The sequence below is a fragment of the Salvia miltiorrhiza genome, chromosome 1, assembly GCF_028751815.1.
Source record: "Salvia miltiorrhiza cultivar Shanhuang (shh) chromosome 1, IMPLAD_Smil_shh, whole genome shotgun sequence".
In the NCBI taxonomy this organism is placed as follows: Eukaryota; Viridiplantae; Streptophyta; class Magnoliopsida; order Lamiales; family Lamiaceae; genus Salvia; species Salvia miltiorrhiza.
The window spans coordinates 68,648,306-68,670,202 of NC_080387.1; the positions used below are offsets into that span (position 1 = coordinate 68,648,306).

General features: G+C 35.2%; 4 protein-coding genes and 1 pseudogene across 12 annotated transcripts in view; 2 read left to right on the plus strand and 3 right to left on the minus strand.

Annotated features, from left to right (window-relative positions):
* LOC131005388 (coatomer subunit gamma-like) overlaps positions 1 to 9,057 on the minus strand; it is a 29,442-nt gene extending 20,385 nt beyond the window's left edge. The window contains exons 1-9 of one of the 4 annotated variants that reach the window (XM_057932351.1): positions 8,756 to 8,859; positions 8,616 to 8,665; positions 8,045 to 8,158; positions 7,754 to 7,960; positions 7,571 to 7,672; positions 7,299 to 7,436; positions 6,967 to 7,200; positions 6,682 to 6,783; positions 6,311 to 6,607 (exon numbers count right to left, since the gene is read on the minus strand). In XM_057932351.1, coding sequence (XP_057788334.1) covers positions 6,470 to 6,607; positions 6,682 to 6,783; positions 6,967 to 7,200; positions 7,299 to 7,436; positions 7,571 to 7,672; positions 7,754 to 7,960; positions 8,045 to 8,158; positions 8,616 to 8,665; positions 8,756 to 8,765 — 1,095 coding nt within the window. In that variant the 5' untranslated portion in view covers positions 8,766 to 8,859 and the 3' untranslated portion in view covers positions 6,311 to 6,469. Of the gene's footprint in view, positions 1 to 6,310; positions 6,608 to 6,681; positions 6,787 to 6,966; positions 7,201 to 7,298; positions 7,437 to 7,570; positions 7,673 to 7,753; positions 7,961 to 8,044; positions 8,159 to 8,615; positions 8,722 to 8,755; positions 8,860 to 8,939 lie in introns of those variants that run through there. The other 3 variants (XM_057932352.1, XM_057932349.1, XM_057932348.1) reach the window with 3 other exon arrangements.
* On the plus strand, positions 2,295 to 4,152 carry LOC131005445 (uncharacterized). 4 transcript variants are annotated; one of them, XM_057932451.1, is made up of 5 exons: positions 2,295 to 2,419; positions 2,539 to 2,814; positions 3,266 to 3,379; positions 3,505 to 3,629; positions 3,718 to 4,152. In XM_057932451.1, the coding sequence occupies exons 3-5, from the start codon at positions 3,298 to 3,300 to the stop codon at positions 3,958 to 3,960; spliced, it is 450 nt and encodes a 149-aa protein (XP_057788434.1). In that variant the 5' UTR covers positions 2,295 to 2,419; positions 2,539 to 2,814; positions 3,266 to 3,297; the 3' UTR covers positions 3,961 to 4,152. The 4 variants fall into 4 exon arrangements, with proteins under 4 accessions (XP_057788434.1, XP_057788435.1, XP_057788433.1 ...); XM_057932452.1 differs by having other exon boundaries at positions 2,295 to 2,814; XM_057932450.1 differs by lacking the exon at positions 2,295 to 2,419 and having other exon boundaries at positions 2,797 to 2,963.
* LOC131005454 (transcription termination factor MTERF2, chloroplastic-like) lies at positions 4,219 to 6,360 on the minus strand (annotated as a pseudogene).
* Positions 9,058 to 16,816: 7,759 nt separating the features above from the next.
* LOC131005444 (uncharacterized) lies at positions 16,817 to 18,289 on the plus strand. 3 transcript variants are annotated; one of them, XM_057932447.1, is made up of 4 exons: positions 16,817 to 16,904; positions 17,371 to 17,484; positions 17,610 to 17,734; positions 17,823 to 18,289. In XM_057932447.1, the coding sequence occupies exons 2-4, from the start codon at positions 17,403 to 17,405 to the stop codon at positions 18,063 to 18,065; spliced, it is 450 nt and encodes a 149-aa protein (XP_057788430.1). In that variant the 5' UTR covers positions 16,817 to 16,904; positions 17,371 to 17,402; the 3' UTR covers positions 18,066 to 18,289. The 3 variants fall into 3 exon arrangements, with proteins under 3 accessions (XP_057788430.1, XP_057788431.1, XP_057788432.1); XM_057932448.1 differs by having other exon boundaries at positions 16,848 to 17,067; XM_057932449.1 differs by having other exon boundaries at positions 16,896 to 17,081.
* Positions 18,290 to 18,408: 119 nt separating this feature from the next.
* On the minus strand, positions 18,409 to 21,653 carry LOC131005351 (transcription termination factor MTERF2, chloroplastic). The gene is made up of 6 exons (XM_057932273.1): positions 20,874 to 21,653; positions 20,288 to 20,696; positions 19,487 to 19,702; positions 19,207 to 19,314; positions 18,839 to 19,113; positions 18,409 to 18,757 (listed from the first exon to the last, which is right to left on the minus strand). Exons 1-6 carry the CDS (start codon positions 21,557 to 21,559, stop codon positions 18,484 to 18,486), a joined length of 1,968 nt encoding a protein of 655 aa, XP_057788256.1. The 5' UTR covers positions 21,560 to 21,653; the 3' UTR covers positions 18,409 to 18,483.
* Positions 21,654 to 21,897: the final 244 nt, after the last annotated feature.

Consider the following 21,897-nt stretch of genomic DNA (forward strand, 5'->3'; position numbering starts at 1 on the left):
AAGTAAAAACGACTTACAAAATGAATAGAAGGGATATCAACTTTAGATTTTAAAAAAACTAAACGGCTGAGATAGGATAGGGTTAACATAGAAACCCTCTCTAAGAGAACTAAGAACCGATATCAACTTTTGATTTTAAAAAAACTAAACGGCTGAGATAATAGATGCACACGTTTTCATTATAATAAATCATAGAAATATAAAAAAAGATAGAAATGTAAATAAACATTTACTTAATAATTGTAACATGATTTTAGGAAGAAATTTGATGTTATGTTGCACGATTATTGTGATGTGTGGGAAAAATATTAGTATTATATATTTTTGAACTTGAATATAAATTTGATGTTGCACAGAGATGTGTTAGTTTTTGTATGGTTGAAATGTGTGGAAAAAATTTAAGTTTTTTTGTTGCACACATTATAGTGTTATTCTGTACGATTATTGTGATTTTTAAGGAAATTACAATTTATAACCTTATACAAAATTAACTTCAACCGTGCAACAACTAACACGTTTCTGTGCAACAACACATATTACATATTTCAGTGCAACTAGTAACCTTAACAAATGCAACAAGAATCTTTTATTTAAATTTATGAAATATACTAACACTCTTCCCACACATTACAGAATTCGTGCAAGTTAAAACTATCATGTGTGCAATATCATTTTGCACAAAGACCACCATCAAAATGAACAACACTAATTTATTTCACAGTTGAAAATAATCCAAATTGATAGATGATGGATTACATAATCCCTTAAAAGTCTCATGTTTCTTTAATTAAAAATAAGTAATTTTGACATATTTAACCTCTTATGCATAAATAAATAAATAAATAAAATACAACTTTAAATAAAAGATTAAAAAAAACCGTTAAAATTTGACATATTCTTTATAACCACTGAATTGTAAAATCACATGATCAAAATTAGTTCTCATTTCTCATGTTAATATTGGTTTATATATATATATATATAATAGAGAGAATTATCATATTATAATCAAAGTGCTAATTTTCTTTACCTCAAACATATTTCGAAATTCTATTTACAAATGTATATATATAGCGAATCATAAGTAATCATGAGGTCAAAGCACACATGGTCCATGGATGGCTAATAATTTTCTCATTAAGATTTAGGTTTAGCCAATTTGATTTAATGCGAATTACATATATAGTATTTTGCTGATGGTGATTGCCAATCTCGCAGTCGCATGCACTGGTATTAAGAAAAGTGATGATCATCAGTAGGTTCTATATATACTAGCCATACCAGTTATCAATGCATCCACTTATTTGAAAATTAGCTAAGGCAATCACTTATTTGAAAATTAGCTAAGGCAATGGCGAGCTCAGTTTCCGCGAACTACGACTTGCGCATCCGCTTCGCCTCCATCCCAGAGCCGCCAGCCTTCTCGAGCCTCGAGGAGAAGCTTCGCTATGTGTCCTCGGGGATCGAGAGGGCTGTTGAGCTGATGTGCTGGGTCCGGGACCATGACGAAAGCGGCGACGGCAGCTGTGCGGTGCTGGCTGGAGAAACGATCCTCTCGATGGAGAGGATCAAGTCGGTGTTGGGGCAGAGCATCCTAACTCACTCGGGGTATGACCAGCAGATGGATACACTGATCTCCAAGCTGTCTGATTTGAACGGGAAAGCCAACCAAATGGTGAAGAACGTACAGGAGGAAATTGAGACGGTGCACGAGCAAAAAAGGCGTCACTTTCATGGGCTGGCCCTTGGACTGCTGGTCACTCCAATTGCTATTGGAGTGGTGTTTAAGTATGTATTGTCAAAGGCCACCTCGGGGGCAAACGTGATGGAGGCTTTCTTTATGATCCTGGTGTCCACGGTTCTCACCAACCTCTTCTCGGCTGCATGGACTTGCTCGCAGGATAAGAGAAAGAAGCTTCTGCCCAAGCTGGAGGAGAAAGGGAAATTTGCTGCATGGATTGAGAGGGCCACCAATTTGCTCGTCGGTGATGTCATTAAGTTCATCGTCCCGCACATCCCGCCACCGAGTGCTCCCTCCACTCCGAAGGATGCCAGCAGCGTCAACTGAATGCTGGAGCTACATTATTATTATTATATATATGCTTACCGTTAGTGATGCTAGTGATATAGTAATTAGTATGTTGAATGAAAGCAAGCATGCTTGCTAGTGTGTGTAAGTGATGTGAATACGTTTGTTTATCTATTATGTTATTAACGGGGTGAGACAGACCCTTAGTTTTCTTATGTTTACTATGCTTTTTCGTATATAATCCTTTTCTGTGTATAATCCAATTCACTCAATCAGTCGTCTTCTTCGCCGCCGGGGGAATTCCGTTGAAATAGAAATTTTCCGCGAGTGTTAAGCGTCTCGTTTTATGCTGCCTTATTCGTGATTTCCTATAGCGCCATAATTTTTTAGGTTACTGAATTCGATCAGCTTTATACGCTTTGTATTTCGATTTTAATTAACTGCTAAAATCGGCATGACATTTTTTGAACTCAGAATTGTTGAGATTGATCATCATATTACTTTGTAAGGTTGCAGAGAAAGATTCCCGGAAACAACCTTACAAATGTTGCAGAGAGAGATTCCCGGAAACATCATTGTTCGAGATCACACCCTCTACGCCTTGAAGGAAGGATGCGTCAAGTTTGAGCGCAACAAGCTAACTGGACGCAAGTGGATTCATGTTGATCCCAAGGAAGGTCACGAGCTGCATCCAGTCTATGCAAACATGGGCGACGCGGCTGCTGCTGAGATGAAGACCGCAGCTTACAAACTGGGCCGCCTATCTTCACTGGGGCGGGTCGCAGGTTTGCTCTCTCTCTCTCTCTCTCTCACTGAGACACACGCTCGCACGCAGTCAGTCTTCTTCTTCATCTCGACGCCGGTGGAATTCCGGTGGACTATAAATTTTCCAGGAGTGTGAAGCGTATCGCTTTATGCTGTGCTTTCGTATAAGGTGTTTGATGAAATGTCTGAACCACTTATTTCAAAGACAATTATCACCCTCTTTTTCACATTGTAGTTTCTCAGAATTAGGAATGGAGATTGACATCCCACGCCCCCAAATTTATGCGATATTTCTGCAAATTTGAACTTTAGCACCATAATTTTTTAGGTTACCGGCATCGGCTGTATTCTTCAGCTTTATACTCTTTGTATTTCGATTTTCAGCTTTCTGATTCTGTTAAGTGCTAAAATCGGTGTGATAATTTTTAATTCAGAATTATTGACATTGATCATCATGTTATCCTGAATCAGATTTATCTACTGCTGCGTATTAAGCAAACATCATGAATTCCGTTGCATCTCTGTACAGAAGATTAAGCATTAGGGATCTGATCTCCAACACGCCTGTTTACAGTTCAGCTACTGGTATGAACTTTATCCCCCTTTTTATGCAAAAATAGTGGAGTTGCAATTGTCTTGGAACATAAATTATAATGTAGTTGCAATTGTCTTGGAACATAAATTATAATGTACATATTTTGAGATTATAGATGTATCCGGAGAGGGATTGAGTTTGGTGTTGAGGCGATGGGCTAGCAAGAAAACGGCAGGATCCACGAAAAATGGTCGCGACTCGTTGCCCAAGAATCTCGGGGTCAAGAAATTTGGTGGAGAGGTGAGAGCATTAATATTGAATCTTGCACTTGAAACTTGAGAATTTTCATTTCTATTGATGTGATGTTGTTGTGTGGCGAATGTTGCAGAGAGTGATTCCCGGAAACATCATTGTTCGTCAAAGGGGTACGCGTTTCCATCCAGGGAACTATGTTGGCATGGGTCGAGATCACACCCTCTACGCCTTGAAGGAAGGACGCATCAAGTTTGAGCGCAACAAGCTAACTGGACGCAAGTGGATTCATGTTGAGCCCAAGGAAGGTCACGAGCTGCATCCAGTATATGCAAACATGGGTGACCCGGCTGCTGTTGAGATGAAGACAGCAGCTTAACTCAGGTTTGTAGTCACATGGTAATGCAAGCTTTTCATCCTGTTTGGTGAAATAGGTTGCTAGACATGTTGAAAGCTAAAAACAAGTTTTTGTGTTTTGATTGCTTAGATGTAAAATGTTGTTAATAGGTTGTTAGTATTATCTCAGTCGAAAATACATTTTTCAATAGTGAGATTGATCTTTTGTTTGTTATCATGTTTCAATGCTGTCTCATTTCATTGTGGGTTCCATAACTATATCAAGGGAAAATTTTTATAAGCATAATTCAGTTTCATTCATTATGTTATGTACAAGGAAAATTTGGTAGTGGTATACATGTTGCTATTGAACTAGTAACTAACCATAATGTACAAAAACAAATGATGAAATTCTGTTGCTTAATAATGCTCTTAATGATTTTCCAAGTCATTTGTTACTTGAGAAACAGACATCATATCTGATTGATCGTCATATTCAGAATCAAATCGCCTTCGTCTCTCCACCGCCTCCCTCACTCTCGTGTGAAACTCTTCATCCGAGCCTCCCAACATGTACCGCAGCTTGAAATTAACCCGGTTTTCCACCATAATCCTGTGCCTAGGGATTATTCGCTCTTCAAGCTAATATCTGAAAAACCTGTTGTACCCTCAATAATCAGCAATTGAAACTCATCCTCAATGTTAGTGTGTGTGTGAGATGATGCATAAGCATATATACCTTGGAAACTCAATGAGATCCTTCAAAGGTCGTATCATCGTCCTTCTCAAGTAACGGTACTTGGGGCAAAGGACATCAATGTTGTAGCGCAGAAGCATGGGGAAATCCGCGATCATCTGCCCCAACACCGGTAGCCTTATCCCAAGAAACAAGACATTGTGATCTAGTTTATGCTGCACCCAACGAGCTCCGGCCCTAGGGCCACCACCTTCCCAATGTCGTGTTGAGAAACCCCGCCCTTGTCAAGAGGAAAATCACCTGCCACAACCCAAAAAACGCCCCTCTCGTCAGCATTCGCCCGTTTATTCATATAAAAAGTAGACAAACATAGGTTCGTAGTTGAGTACATACCACAGACCGTATCTTCTTGTAGAGACTATATGTCATGAGAGAGGGGAATCTGGTAAGCATGCTTCCAACCAATTGCATCTTGCTGAATGCCTATATCCAGTAAATAGTTTGAACCTAAAACGAACAGAGTGAAATTAGTCGCAGCAGCATAGAGTCATCCTCTAGCAACCATACTACACGAGATTAATATGCGCTGATCACAATATCAAGACTCGCGACAACCCTTTTGGAGGTCCGGGATTTGAAAGCTCGTATATTGCTAACGTAGCAAAGGCAACAAGGCATACCTTTGGTGCAATGGTGCTCTCCAAATCAATGCAAATATGATTGGCTTGAAGGTGAGTATTCTTCTCATGCCATCTTTGGAGATCCCAAGGTAATAAAAATACTTAACGAGAGGCTCCATCTATGCTCGATGCTACACGCCATCAGTTGCGTTTTGTGGGCTAATAATCTTCCCAAATCTTCATTGCTGAGGCCAAGCTCCTTCAGATATGATACCTATATATAGATTGCAATAAACTCAGTTTGTAAGTAAATACAAACAGATTCTTGAACATGGTAACCTAAAAACCTTGCAGTGTTAACATTAACTCTCAAACCAAAACAAGAGTCGATACAAGATACTACCGATTAAATTTCTCTTGAGGGAGAGTTTACCATTCATGATTAACAATATACATTATCCTCGTCACATGGATTCTTCCAATCCTAGCCCTTTCAAGAGGATACGAATCAAGTAAATTACCCAGAATTTCAAAAAAAGTCAAGAGTCGACACGGGGCATTACTGATGAAATTTCTTATAATTGTATGAGTAACTACAGCAAGATTAGTAGCAAAACAATATATTGCCTCATAATGCAAAAAACTTTGCGTAGTTAGTAAGGTACCTTCTGGTTCATCTCCTCCATAGAGTAGTAACGGATCACCTTTGGACAGTCATAAAGCATGGTTCCGAAATCATTCTTATCCATCCCCATACTCAGATAGAAGTCAGCGTGTTTCCTAAGCTCGTCCAGGCTAAAAGTCAGTATCTCTGGACACCGGCTAACTACGTACCCCATCCAGTCCTTCCTCACTCCATTGTCCTCCAAATACTTCACAATTCTCGTCAAACTCTTCCATGCTGCGTTCCAGCACGTTCCCACCAGCCCGAGTCAACGTGACTCCTATGTACCTCCCGTTCACATGGTTCGTCTTCAACCATTCTGCCACACACCTTATGTGATCAAGATTCCCTTTTGATGCACTTATAAGCTTCTCAATTTGCGGGTATGATAGAGAGTTGTGTTTCAACCACCTACCATCCATGAATATTTAGATATTGAGATTTCATAAAATCATAGTGTTTTGAAAACTCAATCCTTTTTCTTGAATGAGACATCCATTATACAACATCACTTCAACCAAGATGATAAACTAGTTAAAACATGCACCTTAATGCATGATATACTAATCAATTACATCTTGTGCAGATGATGATTCCCAATATACTGCAATTGCACTTGTCTCCTCCTAAGGTTATGAGTAGAAGCTTCCTTCATTGCATAAGATTGAGATTTAACCACTTGAGTCACATCAGCTCGAGCATCATTCTCCTATTGTTCAAAAAACAAATATTAGTCCTTGCCATAAATAACTAAAAATGCAGATTGATGGATCCATGATTTACACGATGATCCGACGCATGATATAACTTGATTGCATTCTCGTCCCGACATATTGCAATATAATCTCTAGGAATTGCCCACGCCTGTCTCTGCGCCGCACACACCTGCTACATCACAATGAGATTTGAGGAAATGTACAAATTATTATGATTTGTTAGCAGCAAATTGAGTAAAAGAAGTTACATTTGGAGAAAAGATTAGTTCAACTCGATCAACTTACGTAGAGGAGAAAGCAAGATTAGAAATTAGGAATTTAAATACCTAGAGCAAACAAATGGAATACCAACCTTTTGCAATGCCCTGAAAGCACCAAACCTTAGCACAGGCTTGGGAGAAACACAACAAAATTGTTGTATAACATACAGTGCAGGTTTAATCTCGCTAAAACTGATGTCTCTCAACTCTTGCAGTGACCGAAATCCTTCTATTGCAACCCTTTCATCTTCATGATAGATACAAGACTTGAGGAATTCCAAGTAACTTGGATGATACACCACACTGACATGCCTAGCTCGGGAAATCTACACATCTCAATCGATATCATATCAGCACTAAAAACAATCACCCCTCCCTTCAACATGACCAGATATGATCATTATACTAGCAACAATAACAATACCTGTCTTATGAGGCGAGCCAGGAAGCATGGGCTCAGAGGAGAAGAAAAATAACGAGCAAACCCAATATCGTTAATCGACTCTGTATAAATGCTAACCAACGTTTCACCTTCCAACACATTGTCCCCTGCTATCCGCAACTGCAAGCTCTTACAACATGTAAATCCAAGTGAATCGAGCCAGTGCCCTCATAAAAGAAATATAACTCTACTAGAAGAACCAACTATATAAAGGTAGGATATTAAGTCTATACATGCACCATTTAACATCTTACCATAAAAGTTGGATAAAAGGTATGGTACTCCACAAACGCTGGAGCACGAAACACTTTTCTAAGGTTTCTGATCATGATTCTGTAGCGCGTCATTGGATCTCTCTGTCAAGAATATAAGTATAAAAGTATAAATACTTCAACTAGTTGTACAACTTTTGCAATTCCTCAAACGTGTAATAATACCTTTATCAGATTAATAGCACACACAAGGGCAGCACTTTGAACAATATGATTTTTGTCCCCAAAAGCATCGCTGAGGCATTTCGCAATTTGGGTTGCAGTTGAAGATGTGCCAATAGTGATCCGACAAAGTAAACGGATAGCATTTGCTCGATAAATAACAGTGCGGCTGTTGGTGTCTTTGAGTATGGAGCTAGTGACCAATTCAACCTTTAAAGCGAAAAATAAAACCTAAATCCTAGCTAGATTGGAGAAGAACAAGTAGAAGCAACTAAAAGACCAGGAATTATGTACCTCATCTGCAACAGGGCAGAGCTCCTTTGCTATTAGGTAGAACATTCTTCTCAAATGAATATCTTGAAATCGATATAACTTTATAACAGAAGAAAGTACTACTGCAGCTTCAGTCTACAAAACGGGATTAGGATGTCAATACAATGAAGAATAGGAATATGCACGTAATCATCTTACTAGTTACACTAATAAAAGCAAATGGTATCCTAACACATATATATTTGAATTTAAGGGTTACCACTTTCTACACCAGTATGTGGAAACCTCAACTAAATTGGAAAATCATATGTTGATCAAAAATTTTGAAATCTTTTTCTTCATATGTTGATGACTTTTTTGAAATGTTTTACTTGGAAAACTGAAAAGATTAAACAGTTTCGTGAGTGCAAAGCTGAAAATTCAAAGACAGAAATATCCTTACACTATTCATAAACACAAAAAAAAAAGGATTTACACGAAACATTTAACGCATTCAAGTCACAGATAATTCTCAGATATCATGAATCGCAAAATGCCTAATGGAAAACAGGAAATACTTCGAATAAAAAAGTTGAGAGAGAGAGAGAGTGACCTTCGTGAATGTTTCACCCTGATTGAGAAGATATAGAAGCTTTTGATGATCTAAAGCATACAGAAACCAAAATAATTATATAATTTTAACTAAAAACTGTTGGAAATTAATTTTAGAGCTGCAGAAATAAAAAAGAGTACCGGCAAACATCTTGCTTTATCCAAATGAGGATCACCAAAACTCCTAACTTCCGTTAAAACAGCACGCTTCTCAATCGCCACAAACCAAGAGCAATTTGCTGAAACTTTAACAAATTCAACATTTAATACCTCCTTCCATTTCCAAATGAAACTAATTAATCGGAAAGCAATACAACTCTTCCACCTTTTTTACGACGACGATCGTCGCCTCTCTTCTTAATCAGCCGCAGCATTGTCTTAAATTTGTTTGGTTTGTATGCTGCGAAAACACCATTTTTAAATGGCTTGAAGCTGGTGAAATACTCAATCTATTATATAATAGGATTAAGCCTTAACCTATGTGGCATATCTAAAATCTCACCATTTCAAAATTTACCATATATAATCTTCATCATTTATTAATTAATTAACTATTACATTCTATATAAAGATTCATTAATCATAATAAATATAATTAATAATATATATATATATATAATATTAACATTACATATAATCTAAATTAATAAATTTTATTATTTATTTTTTCAATATAAAAATTAGATTTACATGTCTGATAAGAAAAAAATTATATATAATCTATATACGATAAATTATTTTAATTGAATGTTAGTGATTAGATGTATATTTGTTATTAATTTTATATTTCTCAATAGCGTACATATTATATGTATATGTTGCAATATATTATATTGTATATATATATATATATATATATATATATAATATTTATATTCTTAATTTTCAATAAAATTAATTTTGAATTAAGTTTGAATTGAGACATGCACGTATATGTAAATTATAAACGGGTCCGGTCATTGATTTACATGTTTGCATAATAAGGCACAAATTCTATAAACTGATTACTTTAAAACAAAATCTTATTATATGTCTATCAAAATAATTAAAATTTTATTTTTATTTTTTATAAAATAAATCCATACATTTTATTTATATAGGAAAGAAAAATATATTTTTCATTTCTGCAAACTTTATTTGCTTCTGTGTGTCCATTACTACAACAACAACAACAACAACAACAACAACAACAACAACAACAACAACAACAATAATAATAATAATAATAATAATAATAATAATAATAATAATAATAATATCTATTCTATAATACGATTAGGCCTTAGCCTACGTGGTAGGCCTCAAATTCTTTCTTTTCAATCTCAATCTGCAACGTGGCATTTGAGAATCCAATTTATATATTCTCATTCTCACTTTTAAAACAAAAGTCAGGCCTCCCTCTTCCTCACGCCTCCATTTTCCTCACCCCATCGCCGCCGTCCCTGAATCAGGTCGGCGTCGTCTCCCCCTTCATTGTCTCTCTCTTCTCTCAATCCTTTTCTCTCTCTAAAGTCGATTGCACACTCAAATTGAGCCCTAATTCCCCCCTTAAACTGCCCGCCTCTCTCTCCCTCTAAATTCAGGCGTCGCCGCCGTCCTAAGGGCGGCGTTACTCCGCCTCATCTCTAACTCCCTCTTCCATTCCTTAATTAGTTCGATTCTGATTCCACTTCTTAAACCCATGAGAATTCTCCATTCGAAGCAATTAATACAAGAGCCCTAAGATTTCTTTTTCCTATAACCCATTGTCGTTCCTTCTTCTAAACTCCGACAAAATAGTCGCCGCTGAGCTTGCGGTTCGTCCGCTGCCGAGTCACCGCTGAGTTGAGCTGCCAGAGCAGAGATGCCAGAGCCAGAGCTAGCCAGAGCCAGAGCTAACCAGAGCAGAGATGCCAGAGCAAAGCTTCCAGAGCAGAGCTGCCAGAGCAGAGCTGCCAGAGCAGAGCTTCCAGAGCAAAGCTGCCAGAGCCAGAGCTAACCAGAGCAGAGCTTCCAGAGGGCCAGAGCCAAGTTGCCAGAGCAGAGATGCCAGAGCTAAGTCATTAAAGTCAGAGCCAGAGCCAAGTCGCCAGATCCAGAGTCAGAGCTAAGTCGTTAGAGTCAGAGCCAGAGCCAAATCGCCAGATCCAGAGTCAGAGCTAAGCTATTGGAGCCAGAGCGCGGAGCCACACGTCAGAGACAATTCGCCAGAAGGCGGAGCTATTTAGCAGAGCGGAGCCAAAGAGTAAAAGTCTGCCCCAAGGAAGGAAATCCAGAGCTACTAGACAGAGCGGGATGATGAGGACAGAATCTAGCTCTGTAATTAGGGGACAACGACCTGACAAGTTATAATCTAATAATAGCCTTAATTAGTTTAATGGCGAGCATGCGGAATAGATGACCAAACGAATTTACTACTTTACCCCGACTGTAATGCCTATAAATACCTACGATGATGAAATAAAGCACACGCACTCTCTTTTACTGTTTTAAGATCTCTTCTCTTTCCTTTCTCTCTAGAGTTTGAACTAATAAAATTACATATATAAATAAAATATCTAAATTGTTTTATGTTTGTTAGATAGTTGACAATTGGAGTCATGGTTGAATATAATTTCATATTTGATGATGCTCTCTCAAACTCTAGATGAGATGATGCTCAAAACTCCGGACGAGATGATGCTCTTTCAAGTTTTAGACGAGATGATTCTCTTTCAAGTTTCAGACAAGATAATGCTCAGAAGTTAGAGATGATCTGTCAAGTTTGCGACGAGATGATGCCCACAACTTGGTTGGTCTTAAAACTCCAAATGATACGATGTTCGATAAATCAATTATGGTCTTTTAAATATCAGGCGAGATTATTTTCATAATTAGTTATGATTTTAGAAGTTCGGAATTATATGATACTCACAATTCAATTATGATTTTTCAAACTCCATATAAAATTATGGTCAAAAGGCAAAATAAAAAAAAATTTGAACAAAATTAATAAATCTTGTAACAACAAATGCAACAAATCAATCCGCCATCATACCTATGTCAAATTTATATGTATTTCTACTCTTTTTTTTTTCTTATGCGTTAACTTTTTATAAAATTTCATATGAAAACTAATGGATATTTTTATGATCTCAACAAAATTAATAATTTAATTGCTAAAAGTTGTTGAGATTAATATAATTTAAAATGTATTACTAATTTAATTTAATTTAATTAATTATATAAATAATTTACATAAAAAATTATTTTATATAATTATCATAAGAATAACATAAAATATATAAATTACAAAAAATATGTACCCGTCGAATTTCGACGGGTAATACACTAGTATCGTTTTAATTAATTATCTTTATTTATATATTTGCATATATTCTCACTCACGCACGCCTCATATCAACGGAATGATATTCTTTTATATGCAGGGATTATTAGTGACATAATCAAATATGTAGATTATGGTGTGTTAACAGTGGCGGATTCAAGGGGCTGGGGGCTGAAGCCCCCTCCCAATTTTTGAGTTAAAAAAATTTAATATAGATATATATTTTATATTATATATCTATATATATATATATGTATATGTATATGTGTATATAAATAAGAAATATAAGAAAAAATACAATACATTATTTATATGTATCCAACTATCCATATTAATTACTCCATTAGTACATTGATTTGTTATATTTATGTTATTTTTATCTTATTTAATTTTTAATGTTGAATTTGAATCCATTCTTAAGTTAAAAGTAAAATTACTAATTATTAACAATGAAAGTTAGTTTATTTGTTTAGAAAATGAAATATATTTTTTAAAAGAATGCATAAATTGAATTGCAAACAATTATCTATTATATTAAGTTATTGTTAAAAAAATACATGAAAATAAAGTGTACGGAATGCTAACCTCAAAAAAGATAGGGTCACTTGGTAAATTAAAAAAGTAATCGTTACTTCGATTTAATTTTGATATATACTAGGCATGAATTATAAAATGTTACGATGATAATTTCACTTTAGATTTGTGGCACGTCCAAAAATATTCGACATAATTCTTTTTTCCTCTATGGCAATATTTCTCAATAAACAAATCGTCAAATCTTGAAAAATTCGTGTCGTTATATTTTTTTCACTCATTGAAAATTTTGAATGATGTCTATTTTGAATCATTTTTTTCTTTTCTTATACGGCTCAATTCCAATAGGTTTAAGACATCATCGAATACTATGTAGACGTTTATTTTGCATGATTAATAAAATGCATTGTATTATTGAATATTTTTATTTTTAAGAGTATAATTTTTTTCATTTCATTTTTTCAATGAGATATGATTCAAGTAAAATTAGCTCAAAAATGATATAAATAATTAAAAATTTAGAAATATCCCAAATTTTAATCCATCAAAATAAACAATAAGTTATCCTTATTATTTTTATGTAGCAAAACTAAGTAAACACTCTATATAAATTGTCCTTGATTAGAAAAATGTAAATTTACATTAAATGCAATTTAGGCAACATTTTGTTTTAGAAACTTTTCCGACCAATGGTATTTTCAGAAATATCCGACTAATGATATGTTAATATATACAATGTTTGATGAATTGATATATGAAATCTTTCATCGTATATTTACGTAGACCTTTCATACGTTATAACATTAAACTAGTCGGTAACCCGTCGAATATCGACGGGAATAAATGAAAACATATAAATATTTGTAATTATTCAATACATTTTTTATTTGATGAATCTTTTTCATTAAAATAAAGCATTAAATAAATTTGTTTTAAAGTAAAAGATGTTAACTAAATACTATATTTTTACTAATTTTTAGTCAAACAATTCTCTCAACTCAGAAGCTAATTGTAAGAAACTAATTTTAGACACTTCCACCAATCCAATCTGATTATGGTGATTTTAAAAATTTTTGATGCTTAAAAGTCAACTTATGTCTCCCCCTCAAAAAAAAAAAAGAAAAAAAAAAGTAAGTTTCGAAGTTCCAAGCCAAACATGATAGAGTAAAAGATGAAATATATTCATCCTCATATAACACATTATTATAATGCGATTATATATAAAAGAAAAGAAAAACCTAAGAAACCCTTGAAAGCACAAAAGAAGCAGACTAAGGGCCGAGCCTTATTAAAATCTTTTTACGGAAAACCCGATAGGAAAAACCATAGAAGGAAAAAATAGTACTCGTCTAAAACGAAAACAAAAAGGAAAAGAAAGAGGAGCGGGAAGGTTAAAACCGATTTTCCACTCATGATTGATTTTTGCATGCTGAAGTTAGGCTTGTTTTCCACTACTTGAAAGTTTTTAATGCAAAATTATGACAACCACATATTTATTTCGTATTTTTGACTTGATGGCATTCAAACGAATAGCTTCATTATTCGTCGACATTTCCTATATTTAGAGTAAGTAAATAAATTATCAAATATTATGCTATTATTCACATGATTGGCAAGAAAATTATTTTGCAAAGGAAAAAGACAGACATTGAAAGAGGTAGTCAATTGATTAACAGAATTAAGTTTGATCACGTCTAAGAATTTGCATCATCAAATGCAAGTAAAGAACAACACTGATTCATAAAAATAATCATAATACGCAGCTCCTTCTTCCCGTCGAAATTCGACGGGAATTATTTTATGTCATTATTTATAATTATTTTTATTACTATAGCATGTGAAATAGTTTATATATAAATGATTTCTTTAATTAATTTGATGTGATCAAATTAAATTAGTAATACAATATTTGAAATAATATTAATCTTAATCACTTTTTTCAATTAAATGTAGGTTGTGCTAATAGAACTATATTTTTATATAAATATTCATTTGATGAAGTTTATAAAAAGTTGATGTGGGATTGAATATTTTAGAAGAAAAAAAAAATGTAAATTTGAAGTATGATATGATGTATGATTGATGTGTCACATTTATTGTTAATCGTATATCGATAATATTTACTCTCTCCATCCCTTAAACATTTTCCTTTTTTTTTGTTTTTTTCTATTTTGGTTCGTCCCCAAAATATCTTCCTAACCTATTTTTGAAAACAAATTCACTAATTATTATTCTTACAATTTCACTTTTTATGGGACCCATTCTCCACTTTCACTAACTATCACTCATACAATTTCACTTTTTGTGAGACTCATTCTTCACTTATCAAATGCATAACTAACTTTTATTAAAACACGTGTCATCCTCTGGTAGGAAGATGTTTGGAGGACGGATTGAGTATTATTAAGTTTGTTCAAATTCTTTAAATTCGACGGATAAGAAATAATTTAATTAAGCATATGTCATCTGAGTATCATCTCATATGGACCTAATAAGACCAGATAATCATATGAAGCTCTAAAAACCACATGCGACATTTGAACGTCAAAATTTTGAAAACCATATTCATTGGAGTTTGAAATACCACATCTGAATTTTGAGCATCATCTTGTATGGAGCTTGAAGATTATAACTTACTTGTAAGTATCATTTTGTCTAGAATTTGTGAAACTATAATTAAGTTATGAGAATAATCTCGTCTCAAACTTTAAACAACATCGTCAAATTTGAAATCATATTCAATCATATATATATATATATATATATATATATATATATATATATATATATATATATATATATATATATATATACAGTTAATTATTTAAGTAAATACATCTATATATAAATGTATTATATATATACATATTAATTTGTGAGTATGATGTGATAAACTTAAACTAATATTATATAATAAAATAAAATACAAATATAATTTTTTTTAGATATGGAAATTGATTAAAAATTTAGAAAAAAATAAGAATGAATGAAAATTGAAGAAAATTAAAATAGAGTGATTATACGATGTCACGTCGGATAAGATTTATTTTGCTATAATATATGTAGGATTTATAATTAAATAGATATGTTGGATTTATCTAATAGTTTTATACAATTATTTAATAATACAGACTTTATCTAATAATTTTATACGATTATTTAATAGTATAGAATTTATCTATAAATTTATATGATTATTTAATAATTTTTAAATGTAAAAATTGATTAGAAATGTATAAATAAATAAGAATGAATGAGAATTGAGGAAAACTAGAATGAAGTGATTATACGATGCCATGTAGGATATGATTTATTTTGCTATAATGTAAAAAATTGATTAGAAATATATAAATAAATAAGAATGAATGAGAATTGAGGAAAATTAGAATGAAGTGATTATACGGTACCACGTAGGATAAGATTTATTTTGCCAAGAAAATTATTTTGCAAAGGAAAAAGACAGACATTGAAAGAGGTAGTAAATTGATTAACAAAATTAAGTTTGATCACGTCTAAGAATTTGCATCATCAAATGCAAGTAAAGAACAACACTGATTCATAAAAATAATCATAATACGCAGCTCCTTCTTCCCAAAACCAATTCGATTGAATGAATATCATTACGTAGACTAATAAATAGATAATTTATATTATAGTAAGAACAATAGATTTTGCTGCCGCCAGAAATCAATGCATAAGAAATTAGATATAAAAATTTGTTGATGATAGGTTCGAAATTAGATAAATAAAAATTTAGATATATAGAAATTTATTGATTAAAAATTTAGAAAAAATAAAAATGAATGAGAATTGAGGAAAATAAGAATCGAGTGATTCTATTACGCCACGTAAGATAGAACTTATTTTACTTTTATATATTGTTGATGATAGGTTCGAAATTAGATAAATAAAAATTTAGATATATAGAAATTTATTGATTAAAAATTTAGAAAAAGTGAGAATTGAGGAAAATAAGAATCGAGTGATTCTATTACGCCACGTAGGATGGAGCTTATTTTACTTTTATATATTGTTGATGTTGATGATAGGTTCGAAATTAGATAAATAAAAATTTAGATATATAGAAATTTATTGATTAAAAATTTAGAAAAAATAAGAATGAATGAGAATTGAGGAAAATAAGAATCGAGTGATTCTATTACGCCACGTAGGATATAGCTTATTTTACTTTTATATATATATATATAGAAGATTATTATATAAAAAAATAGAATTGAATACTACTACTACTTTTTCTATCACTACTATTATTATTATACTATTATTATTACTAATAATAATAAAGATTTGATTAATTAACTTTCTTTTTTTCCTTTATTGAGGGAATAATTTGTTCTCGTTAAACAGACCCGGGCCCGGTTCATTGGCCGCATATAAAGACCGCTTTCTACAAACTGGGCCGCCTATCTTCACTGGGGCGGGTCGCAGGTTTGCTCTCTCTCTCTCTCTCTCTCTCTCACTGAGACACACGCTCGCACGCAGTCAGTCTTCTTCTTCATCTCACCGCCGGTGGAATTCCGGTGGACTATAAATTTTCCAGGAGTGTGAAGCGTCTCGCTTTATGCTGCCTTATGCTGTGCTTTCGTATAAGGTGTTTGATGAAATGTCTGAACCACTTATTTCAAAGACAATTGTCTCCCTCTTTTTCACATTGTAGTTTCTCAGAATTAGGAATGGAGATTGACATCCCACGCCCCCAAATTTATGCGATATTTCTGCAAATTTGTACTTTAGCACCATAATTTTTTAGGGTTACCGGCATCGGCTGTATTCTTCAGCTTTATACTCTTTGTATTTCGATTTTCAGCTTTCTGATTCTGTTAAGTGCTAAAATCGGTGTGATAATTTTTAATTCAGAATTATTGACATTGATCATCATGTTATCCTGAATCAGATTTATCTACTGCTGCGTATTAAGCAAACATCATGAATTCCGTTGCATCTCTGTACAGAAGATTAAGCATTAGGGATCTGATCTCCAACACGCCTGTTTACAGTTCAGCTACTGGTATGAACTTTATCCCCTTTTTTATGCAAAAATAGTGAAGTTGCAATTGTCTTGGAACATAAATTATAATGTAGTTGCAATTGTCTTGGAACATAAATTATAATGTACATATTTTGAGATTATAGATGTATCCGGGGAGGGATTGAGTTTGGTGTTGAGGCGATGGGCTAGCAAGAAAACGGCAGGATCCACGAAAAATGGTCGCGACTCGTTGCCCAAGAATCTCGGGGTCAAGAAATTTGGTGGAGAGGTGAGAGCATTGATATCGAATCTTGCACTTGAAACTTGAGAATTTTCATTTCTGTTGATGTGATGTTGTTGTGTGGCGAATGTTGCAGAGAGTGATTCCCGGAAACATCATTGTTCGTCAAAGGGGTACGCGTTTCCATCCAGGGAACTATGTTGGCATGGGTCGAGATCACACCCTCTACGCCTTGAAGGAAGGATGCGTCAAGTTTGAGCGCAACAAGCTAACTGGACGCAAGTGGATTCATGTTGAGCCCAAGGAAGGTCACGAACTGCATCCAGTCTATGCAAACATGGGCGACGCGGCTGCTGCTGAGATGAAGACAGCAGCTTAACTAAGGTTTGTAGTCACATGGTAATGCAAGCTTTTCATCCTGTTTGGTGAAATAAGTTGCTAGACATGTTGAAAGCTAAAAACAAGTTATTGTGTTTTGATTGCTTAGATGTAATATGTTGTCACTGACAGCAGCACTGAATTGAGTTATGCTTCATAGGGTGTTAGTACAGTCCCAGTTGAAATAATACATTTGCAATAGTGAGATTGATCTTTTGTTTGCTATCATGTTTCTATGCTGTATTATTTTATTCCATTTCATTGTGGGTTTTCATAACTAATATCAAGGGAAATTTTTTATAAGCATAATTCAATTTCATTCATTATGTTATGCACAAGGAAAATTTCGTAGTGCTATACATGTTATTGAACTAGTAACTAACCATAATGTACAAAAACAAATGAAGAAATTCTGTTTGCTAATAATGCTCTGAATCATTTTCCAAGTCATTTGGTAATTGAGAAACAGACTTCATATCTGGTTGATCATCATATTCAGAATCTGATGCTTCTTCTTCACCTATAACAGCACCAGATTCAAATCGCCTTCGTCTCTCGACCGCCTCCCTCACTCTCGTGTGAAAATCTTCATCCGAGCCTCCCAACATGTACCGTAGCTTAAAATTAACCCGGTTTTCCACCATAATCCTGTGCCTAGGGATAATTCGCTCTTCAAGCGAATAGCTGAAAAACCTGTTGTACCCTCAATAATCAGCCATTGAAACTCATCCTCAGTGTTAGTGTGTGTGTGAGATGATGCATAAGTATATATACCTTGGAAACTCAATGAGATCCTTCAAAGGTCGTATCATCGTCCTTCTCAAGTAACGGTACTTGGGGCGAAGGACATCAATGTTGTAGCGGAGCAGCATGGGGAAATCCGCGATCATCTGCCCCAACACCGGTAGCCTTATCCCAAGAGAAAAGAAGTACTTCACATTGTGATCTAGTTTATGCACTATGCTGCACCCAACGAGCTCCGGTGCTTGGGCTACCACCTTCCCAATGTCCTGTTGAGAAACCCCCGCCCTTGTCAAGAGGAAGATCACCTGCCACAACCCAAAAAACGCCCCTCTCGTCACCATTTGCCTGTTTATTCATGTAAAAAGTAGACGAACATAGGCTCCTAGTTGAGTACATACCATAGGCCGTATCTTCTTGTAGAGACTATATGTCATGAGAGAGGGAAATCTGGTAAGCATGCTTCCAATTGCATCTTGCTGAACGCCTATATCCAGTAAAAACTGAACCTAAAACGAACAGGGTGAAATTAGTCGCAGCAGCATAGAGTCGTCCTCTAGCAACCATACTACACGAGAATACACGCTGATCACAATATCAAGACTCATGATAACCCATTTAGAGGTAAGGGATTTGAAAGCTCGTGCGTTGCTAAAGTAGTGAAGCAACAACAAGGCATACCTTTGGTGCAATGGTGCTTTCCAAATCAATGCAAAATATGATTGGCTTGAAGGTGAGGATTCTTCTCATGCCATCTTTCGGGATCCCAAGGTAATAAAAATACTTAACGAGAGGCTTCCATCTATCCTCGATACTACACGCCATCAGTTGCGGTTTGTGGGCTAATAATCTTCCCAAATCTTCATTGCTGAGCCCAAACTCCTTCAGATATGATACCTATAGATAGATTGCAATAAACGCAGTTTGTATGTAAATACAAACAGATTCTTGAACATGGTAACCTAAAACAAGAGTTAACATCAACTCTTCAAACCAAAACAAAAGTCGATACAAGACATTACTGATTAAATTTCTCTTCAGGGAGCGTTTACCATTCATGATTAACAATATACATTATCCTCGTCACATGGATTCCTCCAATCCTAGCCCTTTCAAGAGGATATAAATCAAGTAAATTACCCCTTTAGAAAAAGTCAAGGACCTTGGGATATCTTTATAACTACTACATGTAAATGTGGAAATAACTACTACAAGATTAGTAGCAATCGATATATTGCCTCATATTGCAAAAGACTCAAGTAGTTAGTACCTTCTAGTTCATCTCCTACATAACATACTAAAAATCATATTTATCCATACTCATATGTTCTATGTCTTTACACTTAACACCAATAACAAGAGTCCACACGGGGCATTACTGATGAAATTTCTCATAATTGTATGAATAACTACTGCAAGAGCAGTAGCAAAACAATAATATTGCCTCATAATGCAAAAAACTCTGGGTAGTTAGTAAGGTACCTTCTGGTTCATCTCCTCCATAGAGAAGTAACCGATCACCTTTGGACAGTCGTAAAGCATGGTTCCGAAATCATTCTTATTCATCCCCATATTCAAATAGAACTCAGCGCGTTTCCTAAGCTCGTCCATGCTAAAAGCCAGTATCTCAGGACACCGGCTAACTACATACCCCATCCAGTCCTTCCTCACTCCATTGTCCTCCAAATACTTAACAAGCTCGTCAAACTCTTCCATGCTGCGTTCCAACACGTTCCCACCAGCCCGAGTCAACGTGACTCCTATGTACCTCCCATTCACATGGATCGTCTTCAACCATTCTGCCACACACCTTAAGTGATCAAGATTCCCTTTTGATGCACTTATAAGCTTCCCAATTTGCGGGTATGATAGAGAGTTGTGCTTCAACCACCTACCATGAAATATTTAGATATTGAGATTTCATAAGATCATAGTGTTTTGAAAACTTAATCTTTTTTCTTGAATGAGACATCCATTACACAACATCACTTCAACCAAGATGGTAAGTTAGTTAAAACATGAACCAAAATTACTCAAACACACTAACTACACTAGTTAAAACAAGCACCTTATGAGCGGCACGACTCTACATTCTTGAATGAAGAACTCTGCACGAATATTATACGACGACCGTGAAAACTCAGGCAATTCCTTCATGGAAACCGCCTTAATCATCACATAATCGATGAACTCAGGTATAGTCGAAACCAAATTCTCACAATAAGTGATCCCAAATTTGCCCCTTTTCATAGCCTCCTTGAAAATCTGGGCAGTCACCTTCCTCCTTATCTCGAGCGCTCTCACGAGCATTTCATCATCCACCTCATCGGCATCGCCGGGTTTCCCCTTTCTGAAAACGCTCTGCACGAGCGAAGTATTAGGGTTCGCGTAGATTGATCCGGGAAATTGAGGAGTCCTCTTGCCCAGCAGCGAAATCTCGAGCAATTTCTCCTTGTCTTGCTTGAGCAGCGGGAGGTGCGTTTCGTGAATTTCTTCGTCTGGGGTTTGGGGGGAGAGGTGTTGGAGGAGGAGGGCGGCGGAGCGGGCGTTGTGGGTGCGGCGAGTGTGGGTTTCGCTGGTGGATGCGGCGTCGTTGTCGTGGGGTGGGAGGGCCTGGTGGCGGCGGGAGGAGGAGGAGGAGATGGGGAGGGTGATGTGGCGCTTGGAGGAGGTGGGTGGTGGGAGGGAATTGCGGCGGTCTTGGAGGTGGAGGAGGGCGGAGAGGTGGTGGTGGTGCGGTGGCGACACCAGCATTTTTGCAGTGTGGATAGAGCGGGACTGATACTGGCTAATGTCGTTTTGGTTCAGACATAAACTTGACTACATTTTGTTCGCTGTTAACAGATAAAACTACTCACGTTTTAATAAGTGCATATGTAAAATACAAATTTTTATATAAATTATAGATATATCATATGATGCTCAATGTTAAATGAGGACACACAAAAGTCTAATGATTTGTTTCGATAAATGACCTTTTATCTCTTCGCTTAAAATTATGTAAATTTTTACATATTTTTATAAAAGTAAATATTTTTCATATACAATTTAATAAAGTGGGTATATTTATTTTCATCCTTTGTGTAATCCTA

Coding starts and splice junctions, on each gene's coding strand:
- LOC131005445 (XM_057932452.1), top strand. CDS start 3,298: ATGAATTCCGTTGCATCTCTGTACAGAAGATTAAGCATTAGGGATCTG. Junction 3,380..3,504: donor TGTTTACAGTTCAGCTACTG/GTATGAACTTTA, acceptor TTGAGATTATAG/ATGTATCCGGAGAGGGATTG. Junction 3,630..3,717: donor TCAAGAAATTTGGTGGAGAG/GTGAGAGCATTA, acceptor CGAATGTTGCAG/AGAGTGATTCCCGGAAACAT.
- LOC131005351 (XM_057932273.1), bottom strand. CDS start 21,559: ATGCTGGTGTCGCCACCGCACCACCACCACCTCTCCGCCCTCCTCCAC. Junction 19,315..19,486: donor AAAGCACCATTGCACCAAAG/GTATGCCTTGTT, acceptor TGTTCGTTTTAG/GTTCAGTTTTTACTGGATAT. Junction 18,758..18,838: donor GATCTCATTGAGTTTCCAAG/GTATATATACTT, acceptor AGGGTACAACAG/GTTTTTCAGCTATTCGCTTG.
- LOC131005444 (XM_057932447.1), top strand. CDS start 17,403: ATGAATTCCGTTGCATCTCTGTACAGAAGATTAAGCATTAGGGATCTG. Junction 17,485..17,609: donor TGTTTACAGTTCAGCTACTG/GTATGAACTTTA, acceptor TTGAGATTATAG/ATGTATCCGGGGAGGGATTG. Junction 17,735..17,822: donor TCAAGAAATTTGGTGGAGAG/GTGAGAGCATTG, acceptor CGAATGTTGCAG/AGAGTGATTCCCGGAAACAT.